At 37.8% G+C, this 16,926-nt stretch overlaps 1 protein-coding gene across 1 annotated transcript in view; it reads left to right on the top strand.

Annotated features, from left to right (window-relative positions):
- The window catches only part of LOC124619588 (STAM-binding protein-like A), a 79,041-nt gene that overhangs the window by 20,104 nt on the left and 42,011 nt on the right, over window positions 1–16,926 (top strand). Inside the window, exon 6 of the mRNA XM_047146092.1 lies at window positions 5,427–5,613. Within this exon, the coding sequence (XP_047002048.1) occupies window positions 5,427–5,613 (187 nt within the window). The remainder of the gene's footprint in view (window positions 1–5,426; window positions 5,614–16,926) is intronic.

The following is a 16,926-nucleotide window of genomic DNA, read 5'->3' on the forward strand; positions in this document are numbered from 1 at the left end:
ATGAAAATACAAAAATTTGAAAAATTACCTGAAAAACATGGATTTTTGAAGTGTTGTAGCACAAAAGGGACAAGTGATATCCAAGCCAAATTTCAAACACTGCCTAAGTAGACCATAATATAACATGTGGCAAAATTTCAACTTGTTATTGCAAGGCATTTGTGTACAATAAAAGTTGTCAGAGATGTGTTTGGTTACATTTCTTTTAACACGATTTAGCAAGTAATAGTGATAGTGCAGACAGCTTGTTTCAGATCAAGCTGCAGCAATTAACAACAAAGGAAACAAGCAACAATTACAGGTTACTCATGTTTTTAAGATTCTAGTTCAGACTGGTCAGTACTGCTGTGGAAAGTCAGTATGGAGGCAGAAGAGTGTACTAGTGGTGCTTTTGTTCAAACAAGTTGCAGTATTGGTAGAGCACAAGTATCTGAATGTCATAAAACAACATATGGAACAAAATGTGGCATTCGCTTTGTACTGTATGATCTGGATGAATCGGACCAAGATTTGTTGCTATGGAGATCCAGGATACACCCTGTGGGCACAAGAAGTACAGTTCCAAGAAACTTTAGTGTTTGTTATCCTCATATGAAAGTGTTTCTGGATAAGTATTCTTTCCTGCAAAAAAGTTGTTTTGACCCATTTCGGATTCATAAGAAGACAGTGAAGTGTAGCCTCAGAGAAATTGATATAAAATTAGTGTTGAAAGTGAATCAGTGCATGGAATTTAACATGAAACCAGGACAAAAGTTATGTTCCAGATGCGTTACACTGCTAAAAAATGAAGAATATTCTGATAATTTACATGACAGTGATGAAGAGTATCTGCCACCTACAACCACAGAATACTTCAGTGACTGCTCTTGATTTGTCTCCCACAAGGACACACAAAGTTGGGAAAAGAGATAGGCCTGGCTATGGTAGAAGAAAACTACAAGAAGCTCAAATGGAATTAAAACACAAAATAGCTGACACATTAATGGTGGGAGAGGAAGCACTATCTACTCCAAAGGAACAGAAATCATGTCAGAAATGCTCCGATTTGGACAAAATTGTGCATGATTTGAAAGAAAAATGTGCCATATCCACACACCAGAAAAAGGTAGCTATTCTTACCCTTGCACCTTCCAGCTTGTCTGTTGACTACACTGCAAAGGAGTTCAATGTTTCTACATATATGGTAAAGCAAGCTAGGAAAATAAAAGCAACCCAAGGAGTGCTTCCACAACTTCACTAGGCTCAGGGTAAGCAATTTAGTTCAGAAATAAATGTGTTAGTGTCGGAGTTTATGAAAATAATGACTACAACCGAATAATCCCTGGAAAAAAAGACTATGTAATGGTGAAAATGGGAAATTGCGTGTACAGATGGAAAAAAGACTGTTGCTATGCTACATATCAGAACTATATGTAGAATTCAAGGAAAAGTATCCCAATACAAAAAAGTAGGTTTATCATCTTTTTCCAATCTTCGGCCAAAATGGGTTGTGCCTGTAAGTGCAAGGGGCACACACAATGTTTGTGTATGTGAGACCCATCAAAATGCTAAGCTGATGTTTGCTGCTATAAAGGATTCTGGTCTGGATTACAAAGGTGCAATGAAGCTGCTAGTGTGTGACATCAGTTCCTACCAGTGCATGATACACAGGTATGAAAAGTTTCCTGGTAAGGCAAATCTTGCAGAAAGCATGAATAACAAACTGTTTGGTGAACTACTTATGGATGATGATGAACTTGTTTCTTATAAACTATGGACGCACATGGATTGCACAAGTCATGAAACAAAGCAAAGCACAGTGAAAGATTTTGTTGAAATGTGTTGTCAAAAAACGGACAAACTGACCACACAGCTTCACAGCAACAGCACAATCGACTTATCTCCAGTTTTGTAAGGATAATTTGAAGCAAGGTGAAATTATAAGATGAAATTATAGTAATACTAGACTTTTCTGAAAATTATGCATTTATAGTTCAAGAAGCCATCCAAGGAAATCATTGGGACAACAGTCGAGGAACTCTCCAGCCGTTTGTGATTTACTATAGAGGCGAATCAGGTGATGTGTGTGTCATGAACCTGTGCGTTTTTAGTGACTGTTTAATTCATGATGCCATTGCAGTTCATGCCCACATTCGCACTGTTGTGGCACATGTGAAAAACAAGCTGCCTCACATACATTTTGCGAAATACTTCTGTGATGGGGCAGCTAGTCAGTACAAAAACTGTAAAAATCTCAAAAATTTATGCATGCATTACCATGATTTTCAGATTCACGCATAATGGAATTTTTTCGCAACAAGTCATGGTAAATATCTTTGTAATGGTATTGGTGCTACCATTAAGCACATGGCATCATGAGCTAGTCTGCTGCAACCTACAGAAGGTCACATTCTAACACCTCTTCAATTATTTACCTGGGTACAGAAAAATATCTCTGGCATACAATCATTCTGTTTTTTGAAAGATGAGGTGAAATCAGTCAAAGAGTTGCTAAAAAGCAGACTAGAACATGTTAAAACTGTTGCAGGCACAAGGAGCCATCATCACTTCTCTCCGGCGGACTCTGATAATGTGCAGATGAGCAGACTGTCCGGTTATAACGATAGGTTCATGCACAACGTGTCTTCACAGTGTGTCTGACTCAGAATTGAGAAGCAAAAGCATCAGGATACAACTATATTGCTATGTTATTGCTGTTTATGATGACAAATGGTACTTAGGATGTGTTGCAGAGTGCTGTGAAGCAGAAGGTGATGTATTTGTGAACTTCATGGCACCAGCAAGATCATTTCATTGGCCACGTTTGGCAGACAGGTGTTGGATTTCTTTTGAACATATTCTTATGACAGTTCCAGTTCCTACCACAGTATCAGGAAGACAGTACAATTTGTCACTCAATGTACAGAGTACAGTAGCTAAAGTATGGGAGAATTTCTGTTCGAAGCACAATCAACTGGTATTTAGCAGTTAAGGTGCAGTAAACGTTAATGATAGGTTGTGTTAATCTGTCTATATGTTGTTGCTTAGTGTTTAAACAGTTGTGGGAGAGGATAAAAAGAGGCAGAACAGTTTACAATATGTTTCTACAAAATTGTATATTCGGAACAATGGCCACATCACCAAATACATCTGTCAACTCCCATTGTACACATATGTCTTGCAATAACATGCTGAAAGTTTGAGATATATATCATTATGGTCTACTTATGCAGTGTGTGAAATTTGGCTTGGATACCACTTGTCCCTTCTGTGCTACCACACTTCGAAAATCCAGGTTTTTCAGGTAATTTTTCAAATTTTTGTATTTTCGTGTGCATGTAACTCAGTTTTTGTGACTGCTATGGGCATGATGAGTTCTGTGTGTGTTTAGGCCACATTAAGCTTACCACAAAAAAATTTATACCCTTTTTGAGTGAATTATATATGGCATAGAGGGCACCTACAATATGTACCTTTTAACGTATTACAATTTTTTAATCACACTTTGGAATTTTTTATTTTCCCTCAGAAATATGTTGTTGGTGTTTTGATTCATGGAGTGTATTCTCTAAATGGGTGTTACTAGGTTGTAAAAATTTCACTGGACTGTGTGGAATAGTTCCAAAGTTATTAAGACCTGAAGTTGGGTCTGAAGATAGATTGCCAGATGCGGGTTGCAATTTCCGGGTCACGCCACCTTCTTTCACAAGTCATAATTCTGGAACTAATTGGCAGGGGAAACTAATACTTTGTACACGAGTGTTCCACACATGGTAGAATTAGTGTACTGAATTTTAGTCAAATCTAAGACTTATGAGCTGGAGCCCCTGGTTGAACTGACATGGAATAACCCATCTTTCTTTAGACAGGTTGTACCATAAATTTCATTTCATATCCTCTGTATGTTGATCATTAACAGTGTCACACTAGGAAGAAAGCTGTTGTCATATACAAAAATAGTTAATATTGTAAATTTGATGAAACAAAAATTTCATTTGAATTGCTCCTTTGAAATAATCAAGCAGTATCACCATTTAAAACACTGAGGGAAAGAAGACAAAGGCTTTAAAAACTATTTTAACTGGAAAAAATACTGAATATTTTGATGTATCATCATCATCATCATCATCATCATCATCAGCCATTTGACATCCGCTGACAGATGAAGGCCACCAGTAAGCTTTTCCATGCTTTGTAGCCTTTAGCTGTATCCATCCATGTTGCTCCTCAGCTGTTTCTAATGTCATCCACCCACCTCCCCTTAGGTCATCATCTCACTGTTTTTATGTCTTTGTATCTATCAAAGATCATCTTCAATCCATCTAACTTCTATCTGTCTTCATGTCTCATCTGCTTTAATTTCATTTTCATTACAGACATAAATACATATCCAACTACTGTCTGTTCCCTAATCCATTTGCTTGGTTCCCTGCTTTTTCCTAGCAATCCCCAGCATGCCTTAGTACAGTATTGAGATGCAGCACTCCATTATTCCCTGTGGAGACCTCAGCTTGTAAGTGGTCTCCATGTTCAAAATCTAAGTTTAATTGTCACAAGTCGAAACTGGTAATACACTCCAATTATAAGCTCTCCTTCAGGAGCTATTGGAAGATTTCTTTTGAAAATCCAATGTACTTCCATATAAATAAGTATAGGCAATTTTTGTCCATGTGTTTCTTTCGTATGGTGTGTGTCTGGCTGTTTTCTGTACAGCCCTAAACACAAAATCTCATCAACTTGTGCTGTGACTTCGTTGTTTATTTGTACTGTTTCCCTTTCCTATTTATTGTGTGTTATTTTAGTCTTATTTCTTATTTGTTTCAGGCCTACTTTCAAACTTGCTCCATTGAGTACTTCAATTTTTTATTGACATTTATCTGTACAAGTGGCATATAATACAGTGTCGTCACACAAACAAAAGTTGTTCGGATATTCCCATTAACACACACTGACTTCATTTCTCCCAGTTCAAAAGTCTGAAAATTTCTCTATAGCTGCTAAGGTATTTTTGATGAAATCATCATGCCTGATTCCTGTGTCAGTTTGAAGTTTCCCACTGCTTTGATGAGGTCTCCTGGAAGTTGTGCCACAGATTTTTATATTGTTCACTATACTAATATATTTATTCATTACTTTGATTCTCTGGTGCTGTTATTACAAATTTGTAGACTCTAGTCAAATTCTAACACACAGCCAATTAGTTCTAGATGGACATATTTCATATTCATTGCTCTGCTCTGTAATTTTAGTCACAACTGGTTTCTGTTTTGTCTTCTTCATAATCTTATTTTTTCGAATAGTGTGCTGTTATGTGCTGAATTTTGGTACTCAGCCTACTGAAATAAAATTATCCATAATATCTTTGTGCTTTCCTGTTTAGAAGTACGCAGACTAATTTGAAATATTTAACTGATACAATATTATTGCTATTTTTTTCTTATTTTCAGAGTACCATCAAGACCAACTTTTGACAGATCAGCAAAGCCTCTGAGTTTGCTGAGTCCATCAATACACAGCAAACCAGGTCTAAGAGATGTTGTCATACCTTCTAAGCTTATGGGCAAATTCATGGCATTAGCTCAACGGAATACAGAACATAATGTTGAGACATGTGGTATTTTGGCTGGCAAATTGGTAAGTTCAAATTATATATAGTTTCACTCCATTAGAAAAGAATGACCTGATTTAAAAACTTCATATTTATTGACAGAAACATACTAGAAAACAGAGACAAATTATGAAGCACTTACGAAGTCTTAGAACTTTTAGTTATGATATTACAATTGGTCTCTTTGTCCACCTCCAACAACACAGACAACATATAGATGATAAGTGAATTCGTCATACAGACCATGTAATCTCTTTGTGTTGACAGAAGTCTTTGCTGCTCTTATCCTGTTTGTCAGCTCATCTATGCTTTGTGGTAAAGGGAGGATGAAAGCACTTTTCTTCACATATCCCCACACTAAAAAATTGCACTGGGTCATGTCTGGAGATCCTGGAGGCCAAGAATGTAGAACAGTGTCTCGGGGTCCCGTGCACCTTATTCAGCATTTAGGCAGCGTGTAGTTGAATTGTCATACAATATCGTGCAAATGCTGAGGAGTTCCAGCCTCTTGGAATATGAAGCCATTGAGAGACCTTTTCAAGTTCTGGGAAAAGCCAAGTCAGATGTTCACTTTAGTGAGTCTCTTTCATGCTCGACAATTGTGTGAGGGTTCTTAAGTCCTCATATGTATGTTGGTTCACTTTGCTGCTATTATGAAACATAACTTCATCACTGAAAACTAACTGTGATAAAATCTATCTTCTTCCATGTCTTCCAGACTAACAAAGCTGAAGTCAACACATTTCCTTTTATCATCAACCCAAAGAGCTTGCAGTAGTTGTAGTCTGTATGATTTGTAGACCAAATGTAGCCTTAGCACTTGTTGTATGAGGCATTGCAGGTTCACTACTCCTGTAGCAAGTAGACTTTCATGGCCGCTGCACAAACATTTACCGAATTCCTTCCACCATTTCATTAGAAGTACACAGTCAGTAACACATTGACAGATTGGAGAATGTGAAATGGTACTCACCGGGTTTTGTCATTGCAAATCTTCAGTGGCACTTGATAAAATGTAGTCCCACACTCTCAAATTTCTGTAATGGTGGTCTCTCAGTTCACTAACAGACACAACACCATTGGTTAAGTTTGAGATATTTCACTCTTATTTGGCAATGATTAGCTCACAATAGAGCTTTTCATAGTCCTAAAAATTGGTCAGCAAGAAAAATCATCAGTAATACTCATCTGATCAGTCCACTTTCCTTCACACTAATACTTCTAAACAGAGTTGGTTACTGCCCATAGTAGGTTCTAAACAGTGGTAATTTGTCCAAAATAAATTTCCGTATCAAAGTTGGACAACAGCTGTGACAGCAGCCTCTTTTTAAGACTTTTTGTAAGGCCACTTTCTTTTCTGTCTCTCTAGTAAAAATTTTGCACCTGTTTTTAAACTAACTTTCCAATGAACCATAGACTTGAAATTTTAAAAATAGCACAAAACTGGATGAGAATGCAATATTAACTCACTTTCTTGTCTGTCTAATTCACCTAGCTCCCATGGGCATTGGACAGGGATGGAGGTGAAAAGGTTTTCACTTTTGAGTTACTTATTTGAACTTTGTTATTCTGCCAGCTGTCTCCATTGTCCTTTTTCCTCTTATTGTTGTCCTCCTGTCCACGTTCAGCTAATTGCTGTTGACAGTCTGGCGGGTTGGCCAGCCTCTGCTCGTTCTCCGAGTCATTTCGGAACCTTCTCAAATTCTTGTCACAGTAGTTTCCAAAAATAAAAATTGGTTGAAAAATTGTACACACACAAGACTAAAAATCAGAAAATCGTTATTTAAATAAAAATAATTTTTAATGTTTTGGAAAAAAAAAGAAAAAAACACCCAATCAGATGTAGTGTTCAAATGGCGAAATTTTGGATGTCATATGGAATTTAATGATGTATTTATATTGTTTGTAGATTGCTGTCTGTCGGCTGTATATGTATGTTATGTTCTGGACATGAGTAAATAAATAAATAAATAAATAAAAATTTTGTAATGTAACACATTAAATTGGATAAAAAAAGTATGTAATAATTTCCACTAGGCTGTTACAAATTGCTAACCCTGTACTAAAAGTTCTGAAAATTTGTGATTGTGTGTGTTTTTTATTTTAGCTATGAAAATGCTTGTAGGATATACAACAAATAATATTAGGTGTGCACAATACAGCGAGCCAGGGTGTCTGCCCTGGGCGGCAATTTCATGAGGGGAGGGGGGCACCAAATTCATATTCTTGAGGAAAAAAACATTGCTTCATAAGCGTCTAGCATCCAGCGAACTTTGTTCTAGCGATTATTCATAAGATTTTGAAATGCATCCCTGTTGATTTTTTGACATTTTTGAACACATTCCTAGTTGATTTCTTACTGAATAATAAGTTGGTTTTTGAATGGGTGCATAGTGTACACAATGTTTCTGCCAGAGGAATCCTGGTTGCATTAGAAATAAACTTCCCTGCAGACAAAACAGGACAGGGCTATACAAGCTGAGTGGACTGAAGCCGAACGGGTGAAAGCCAATTGCTGTTTGTTATGTGGATGACTGAGTTTGCGAATTATCAGCTTTGTTATAATTACTCGTGAAATCCATAGATTCAGACTATCAGAGTGGAAATAAACAACGAACAGGAATAACATACAAGAAAGATCGTGTATTATCTTCTCGGTGTCTCCAAGAAAATGAAATTTTGACAGAAAAGTTTTGGCCAGATCGTTACACTAGTAAGGGCCAGATGTAGAGTCCCAGCTAGAGCTGCTTAAATTAAATTCTGGGAGTAGTGCGGAAAAAGTGTTGTATGAACACGTAATAATGCCTAACTGGAGAATAAATGCGGGGTAACTAAACTGGTGATTGTGGCAGGGTTGGTGGAGTTAACCAGAGAATGAGTCTTGACACTGGCAGGAATAGTTGCAGAATTAGTGATGACAAGATTTGTTTGTTAGAATGAGGAAGAAGAAGAACTGGGGACATCACTCAAATTATGGAAGAATGTTCCAATTCCAAATTTATACAAAAATTTCATACTACTACATTTCGATCCCATGCTTGAGAAGCTGGAGCATATGAATGAAATGTGAAATTATTTCCTAACATAAAGCTTTTTGCTTTTAGTAGGCCTAATAGGCATTTGATATTGGTACTTTGAATTATATTCTGTCGTGCTATAAAAATGACCATTTGTACCATAACAGTCTCGTTTATTTGGTGTGTGTGTTATAATTTCTGAAATATTAGACAAGCCTATTTCATTTCATCTAGCAGACAGTGACAAAACAGATGTAATCAGATCGAGAAATCACACCAGTCTTGGATATTATTTGTATTAACAGCTTTTTCGGTGTAAGACAACGACATTTCAATTTTTCCTGTTTGAAAACTTTTGACGAACTTGATGAGGTAATAGATTCTTTTGCAGAAAGGAAAGCACACCATGTAAAGCTGTAGCAAGATTAGAGAGAAAAAAAAATGCTAAAACCTAAGGATTGATCAAATGTGTACTGTCCTGCTTGTCTCTTGTCTCTATGGTTTCATGTATACTATATTTAATTTTATATAATAGAGGGAAACATTCCACATGGGAAAATATATATAAAAGTTAAAGATGCTTTAACTTACCAAACGACACAGGCCTGTGTCTGTATATATGTGGATGGATGTGTGTGTGCGCGCGAGTGTATACCTGTCCTTTTTTTCCCCCTAAGGTAAGTCTTTCTGCTCCCAGGATTGGAATGACTCCTTACCCTCTTCCTTAAAACCCACATCCTTTCGCCTTTCCCTCTCCTTCCCTCTTTCCTGATGAAGCAACCATGGGTTGTGAAAGCTTGAATATTTGTGTGTGTGTGTTTGTGTGTTTTTTATTTTATTGTGTCTATCTACATACCAGTGCTTTCTCGTTTGGTAAGTTAAAGCATCTTTGTTTTTTATATATATTTAGTTTTTTGTCAGACAAAACAGCAAGTTACTAACTAACAGGCAAACAAGAGTGCAAATTTTCTGAAGAGCTCTTATTCTCCTGGTTACAAATAATCCCATCCAGTACTAATTGCGAGGTGGAAAAAAAAAGAGAGGAGGGAGGGGGGGGGGGGGGGGAGGCAGGATGTCAAACTGGCTGACTGGGAGCAATAGAGACACCACAGGATATTTCAATTTCCACTGTTGTGAATTTAATTTGATGGCATCCATTACAAAATATACACATTTGACTTCCACAGAATGAGATACAGTGATGTGCGATAGAAGAATAGTGTGTGAAGAGGTGTGGCACAGCACTTTGGCACACATAAGACCAAATAACATGTCTTACATTGTCTCGAACATATATGATACATCAGACTGTTCAGAAAGATGTGCACTAAAAAATGAACATTTTTTGAAAAATCAAATTTTTTTAATTTTTTTGGCATCCTATCTCAAATGCTTGGTGGGGAAGTTGGGTGGGGGTGGGGGGGGGGGGAGGGGGGCGGGTTCTGAAATATCATAGATCTGGGGCAGATGTGCAGAGCAGTCTGAATTGTAGTGGGGAGGTGGGTAGTCTCCACGTGACCCATGTTTACATTTAGTGATTTTGATATTGCCTCTTCATTTACTGCTCTCACGTCAAATAAAAACAAAATGATTTCTGTGGCCGGGAACTATCAAGTGAATTAAAATACATTCACATAATTATGAAGGACTAAAATGTTATTAGTTTCAGATATTATTTTACTTTCACCTTTGTGAGAGTCAAGCATTAATTGCCGTGCAGAAAAATGAAGTTATTTTTGTCAGTTTGCTAAAGAAATTTGGCTTTTATTAATCTTTTCCGCTGAGGCAGTCAATTTATTTGAATCGGAAGTGTTTAATTCCACACTATTGGCTAGTTTCAACTGTTCACTGCATTTCAAGTGCACATTTTCATCTTCTAGCATGTATGGCATTATGCCATAATAAAGAACCAAACATGAGATGATACAGTACTAGTACGCCAAGAAAATTTACATCCTGAAAACCACATTGGAAAGCTTAATATCAGGTCGAGGCCTACTTCATTGGGAATATGGACATGCAAATGTGCACTATAAGCCGAATTATGAATTTTACTATGGTTCACAAAATTCTGATGCTCTTGGAGTATCCTCTGATGTCTTGTTTTCTTTAGGACATAGTGTAAGATCCTTTAATATACGAACATACAGGCTTCCTACGTCATCGTAGCCGCACAAGCGCGGTGACGTCCATTATCTGGCGCTCTCTGCCAACTGCTGAAATGAACCTATTTCTAACAGGTCGCAGGAAAATATTGCGAATGGTGTTTCGAAAAGCGTTAAGCGTAGTTTACGTGATGACATTGGGTTGCGCCACTCGTTGTGTGGAATGAGTGACAGGCAAATGGTTTCATAAAGGATTGTAGACACAGCGACACCAGTATAAATTTCAGATTTGTCATTTTGTGGGTTCCTGAGTCATGTCTGAAATAAAAGTTTTGGCAGCTGCACACTGCACGAGTTGTGATGGAGTTACAGCTTGTTGCGTGGAGTTTCTGCATAAGGAAAAAAGTAAGAAACGTGTTTGGATTCGTGACTGGATGAAGAAACGATGTCAGCTCCATTGCTACCGAGCGAGGTAGCGCAGTGGTTAGACACTGGACCCGCATTCGGGAGGACGGCGGTTCAATCCCGCGTCTGGCTATCCTGATGTAGGTTTTCCGTGATTTCCCTAAATCGTTCCAGGCAAATGCCGGGATGGTTCCTTTCAAAGGGCACGGCCGACTTCCTTCCCCGTCCTTCCCTAATCTGATGAGACCGATGACCTCGCTGTCTGGTCTCCTTCCCCAAAACAACCCCAATCAGCTCCATTGCTCAGCAGCCTTGCTGAAATAATTGATAATGGAAGACCCAAGTTCTTTTAATTATCTTAGAATGTCACCAGAACTGTTCATGTTCCTTCAAAATACAGTTAATTATATGATAGGGAAAATATACTGTAATGCATGAAGCATTGTCGCCAGAACTGGAATTACACATCACATTGCATGCATTACAGTCGAGAACACTCGGCATGCTAGAAGAGAGCAGTTTTAGTTGGTGATGACGTTTTTCTCATTAACACCAATAATTATTAACATTAACTAATAATAATTAACATTAATAGCAATAATTATTCGAAGAAGACCACATTAAGAAGACAATGGTTTCCAAACTACTGTCTTGAAGATAGATTTGTACAGTGGCAATATTTCAAAATTCAATCATGTGTGAATGGGGAGTGCTGCTGCGACATTTTAAACAGATGAATATTGAATAAAGAATGAAGCTTCTTGATTTGTGTATCTTTCCCTCCTGTCAACAGTAGTCCTTAAAAAAAAGTCGGCCAACTCGAACAATGGGATTTTAGGCTTGTAGACGAGAACATTTCCACAGCCAGAATTGTACTTGCTTGTATTTTTCTTAATTCAATAGTATATGTGCTCCTAACTCAATAAATTTTGCCCTGCAGCTCAGATATTGTCAAACCCTCAATGTTCTGATTGCACATGATGGTCACAGGAGCAGCAATATGTTGCTTATTTTTGTAATCGGCATCACTGAAATCCCACAAACACCTATGCAAAGCATAGATATCCAAAAATCAAACATTATTATCCGTTTCCCACCTCATATTTCAGTTTGTCCACATGCACTATGAACAAACATAATCTCAAACGCACAGTGCGCATGCGCAGTGGCCGGTAGCGCAGTTGCCTGCAACTTACTGTATTTACTCGAATCTAAGCCACACCTGAAAAATGAGACTCGAAATAAAGGAAAAAAAAAAAAAATTCCTGAATTTAAGCCGCACCTGAAATTTGAGACTCGAAATTCAAGGGGAGAGAGAAGTTTTAGGCCGCACCTCCAAATCGAAACAAAGTTGGTCCATTGTAATATGAGACATAATTTAGGTCGAATAAATGACGATACAGCTATGGTAGTTTGGTTCGAATCGTAAGCTTAGCAGTTAAGCTTTACCAGGTAGCCATTGCTTTGCGTCAGGCGCTCCGTCCTTATTTATACGGGTACCCTTCCTTCTTCACGTGCTTCGTCTGGTTTGAATTGATTGCTTAGTTTTCTTTGATCTGATGAGTGCCGTTCTCTTTGTTATAGGTGTTTACGTCACTTTAAGCTGAAAATGCATTACTGTACTGTGTCATGCATTGTTTGTCGCATTCTGATAATGAGTGTTTACAGCCTGTCGCCGCTCGCGGCATGGCTTGCTTTTGCATGAAACAATGGCAAGAGACTGCTATTTGTTGTTACTTACACTGCTGCCTTCTTTGATAATGATCAACAAGAACCAAATAATAGACTGCGTATGATAGATGATGTTCCGAATGAGAGTTTAGCGAAAAATTTTCTCCGTTTGAAAATCTTTGCAGACGCCTCTTTAGTACATTACATTCTGCACAGAAATTAGAGTCATCTGAGATTTAAAATCTAGTCAATTGCCGTGCTGCATTTCTGACTGTATCACTATTAGGCATAATAATAATATGAGTTTCATGACATGATATGTATATTCTTCCGCGTTTGCTGTTGTTTTACTCTAGTTTCTTAGTTTATTAGGCAGACAGGATTTAAATGAGATAGCAGCAAACATGAAAGAATACGTGGCAAAATGTTTATATTCCTATTATTCTTATGGTGAAGAGAATACTGCATGTGATTCACAATTCATGGAAGTTCCTATTAGCAACCATCTCTTCTCACAGGTAGAAAAAAATTCACAACGTAGAGTTGGCCATATTGACAAACATCCCTATCAGTCGGATTTTTGTAGTACAATGAAATGCTGCTACATTCGAAGGTGAACAATACAGAATTTGTATTTATTTCGTTGGATAATGTATGAAAATGCAGTGGTTGAAACTCGGGGCGGAGAAAAAAGCTAATCTTCCGCCTTTTTTTTTACTGACACAGAGATTGTGCCTACAAAGTGTGCCTGTGTAGCGCTACATATATTCGACGCAGAAGTTAGTTGTGGCGGCACCTACCAATATTTTCAGAATTTCCGCTTACTTTGCACTCGATTCTAAGCCGCAGGCGGTTTTTTGTATTACAAAAACCGGAAAAAAGTGTGGCTTAGATTCGAGTAAATACGGTAGTGTTGTCGTGTAAACTAGGCTTACTTTCAAAGTAAATTTCCTTTTACACTAGATGAACTATGTGCGAGAATGTACAATGAATTTCTTAAATTACAGAGTGTTTGACTCTCATTTGAACAGCAACTCTTTGAGGACGAGCCATTTAGATGAATTTCGAGCCCAGAAGATCAGACATATATGTTGTTATTAAACATTTTACTGGCATATTTGTGTGATGTATCTTAAAGTGTAACCCGTGCAAAAAAAATCAACATTATATGTGAATGCATAGCTTCTCCTGCAGCTTATTAATCTATTACGATGATAGATAATCACTCACACTTCTGTCACTTACTGTGACACTTGCAGCATTATACACAATGCGTGTAGCATAGAGCGCGCACTACAGAGAACAGATCTGGCGAAGATATAGTTGTTCTCACTGTTTTAGGATAGTGATATTATTGGGGGGTGAGCCAGTGGTTCTATGCCCCTAGAAATCATCTTAGATGTATATATTAATTTAAACCATTAACTTTTCCTATTTGTATGTTTGCGCCACTTAAGTGATGTTGCTATTGGCTGACTACATCATGTATCCTATACTCTATCTGCTGTCATCGGCTGCCGAGATCACATGACATAAGCTGTGACTGGCTTACAAAAGCGCATCTCTCTTGATTTCAGTGCTTCAGAAAGTAATATGCTGTATTTGGTGCAATTCACATTTATACTTTTGTAATACAAAAATATGCAGCGTACGTGTTGCTGCACATCAAAGATCTTTCCAAATGTGTGACCCCCCCCTCACCCTGAGATTCATTTTCTAAAGTGCCGAGATAGCCATTCAAAGGATTGATAACTTTTACAGTTCCGAGGGAAAGCATACTGTCATTTAACAAGGAAAAAATGTATTTTCACTCGTGAGAAAATGTATTTTTAACTGGGAAATCTGCAAAAAATCTGGGAATTTTTTTCCTTGTCCATGTAAACACCCTGCATTAGCATCACCTGATTTAATTCAACTACACTCCATTATGCTAGTTTTGCTTTTGGTGATGTTCATCTTATATCCTCGTGTCAAGACACTGTCCATTCCTTTCAACTGCTCTTCTAAGTCCTTTGCTGTCTCTGACAGAATTACAGTGTCATCAGCAAACCTCAAAATTTTTATTTCTTCTCCTTGAACTTTAATTTCTCCTCCAGATTTTTCTTTGGTTTTCTTTCCTGCTTGTTGTTCAGTGTACATATTGAATAACATCGGGGATAGGGTACAACCCTATCTCACTCCCTTCTCAACCTCAGCCTCCTTTTCATGCCCCTCAACTCTTATAACTGCCATTTGGTTTTGTCTATAACTTAATAGCCTTTCACTCCCTGTATTTTACCCCTGCTACCTTCAGGATTTCAAAGAAAATGTTCCAGTCAACATTGTCGAAAGCTTTCCCTAGGTCTAAAAATGTAGATTTGTCTATCCTTTACCTATCTTCTAAGATAACTTGTAGGATCAGTATTGCATTGCATGTTCTTCCTACATTTCTCCAGAATCCAAACTGATCTTCCCTGAGGCCAGCCTCTACCAGTTTTTCCGTTCTTCTGTAAAGACTTTGTGTTAGTATTTTTCAACCATGAATTATTGTTGTGCGTATCTGCGACTCAGCATCTCCTCTATATGGTGAGTAGCAACCTTCCTTCTCATAACATAATTATTAAACTTAAAGTTTTGTAATTTTAACTCCTATCAGCAACTGCCTTTTTGGAATTGGTATTACTACAGTCTTCTTGAAGTCTGAGGGTATTTCTCCTATCTCGTACATCTTGCACACCAGATGGAAGAGGTTTGTCATGACTTGCTCTCCCAAGGCTATCAGCAGTTTGATGGAATATCATCTACTCCTGGGGTCTTTTTTCGACTTAGGTCTTTCAGAGCTTTGTCAAATTCTTGTCACAGTATCATATCTCCTATCTCATCTTCACCTATTTCCACTTCTCTTTCTACAATGTTGCTTTCTAGTTCATCTCCCTGTATGTACTCCTTCCACCTTTCAGCATTCCATTCTTTACTTAGGACTGGTTTACTATCTGAGCTCTTGATATTCATACAGCTACTTCTTTTCCCCAAAATCCTCTTTAACTTTCCTGTAAATGGTATCTATCTTTCCCTTAGTGAAATGTGCTTATAAACCCATATATTTGTTCTCTAGCCATTCCTGCTTGACAATTTTTGTGAATCTCATTGGTGGCCGAGCGGTTCTAGGCACTACAGTCTGGAACCGCGTGGCTGCTACAGTCGCAGGTTCGAATCCTGCCTCGGCCATGGATGTGTGTGATGTCCTTAGGTTAGTTAGGTTTAAATAGTTCTAAGTTCTAGGGGACTGATGACCTCAGAAGTTGAGTCCCAAAGTTCTAAGAGCCATTTTTTTTTAATCTCATTTTTTAAATGTTTGTATTCCATTTTGTGTGCATTATGTGCTGCATTTTTAAATTTTCTCCTTTCATCAATTAAATTCAACGTCTCTTGTGTTATCCAAGGATTTCTACTAGGCCTTGTCTTTTTACCAATGTGATACTCTACTGCCTTCACTAACTCTTCTCTTAAACCTACCCATTCATCTTCTACTGTATTCGTTTCCCCTGTTCTGGTCAACCGTTACTTAATGCACTGTCTGAAACTCTCAACAACATCTTGTTTTTTCAGCTTATCCAGGTCCCATCTCCTTAATTTCCTACTTTTTTGCAGTTTCTTCAGCTGTAATCTACAATTCATAACCAATCAATTGTTAGCAGATTCCACATCAGTCCCTGGAAATGTCTTACAGTTTAAAATCTGGTTCCTAAATCTCTCTAACCATTATATGATCAACCTGAAACTGGTGTCTCCACATCTCTTCCATGTATGCAACCTTCTTTTATGATCCTTAAACTAAGTGTTAACGATGATAAAATTATGTTCTGTGCAAAATTCTACCAAGTGGCTTCATCTTTCATTCCTTACACCCAGTCCTCATTCTCTTACTCTTTTCCTACATCTACATCTATGTACATACTCCGCAGGCCACCATATGGCGCATGGTGGAAGGTACCCTGAGGACAACCAGTCGTTTTCTGTCCTGTTCCAGTTGCAGACGGAGTGAGAGAAAAACGACTGTCTCTATCCCTCCGTACGAGCCCTGTTTTCTCATATCTTAGCTTTGTGGTCACTACGTGAAAAGTATGTTGTCAGCAATAGGATTGTTCTCCAGTCAGCTTCA

This window comes from Schistocerca americana, chromosome 1 (genome assembly GCF_021461395.2).
Source record: "Schistocerca americana isolate TAMUIC-IGC-003095 chromosome 1, iqSchAmer2.1, whole genome shotgun sequence".
NCBI classification, from domain to species: domain Eukaryota; kingdom Metazoa; phylum Arthropoda; class Insecta; order Orthoptera; family Acrididae; genus Schistocerca; species Schistocerca americana.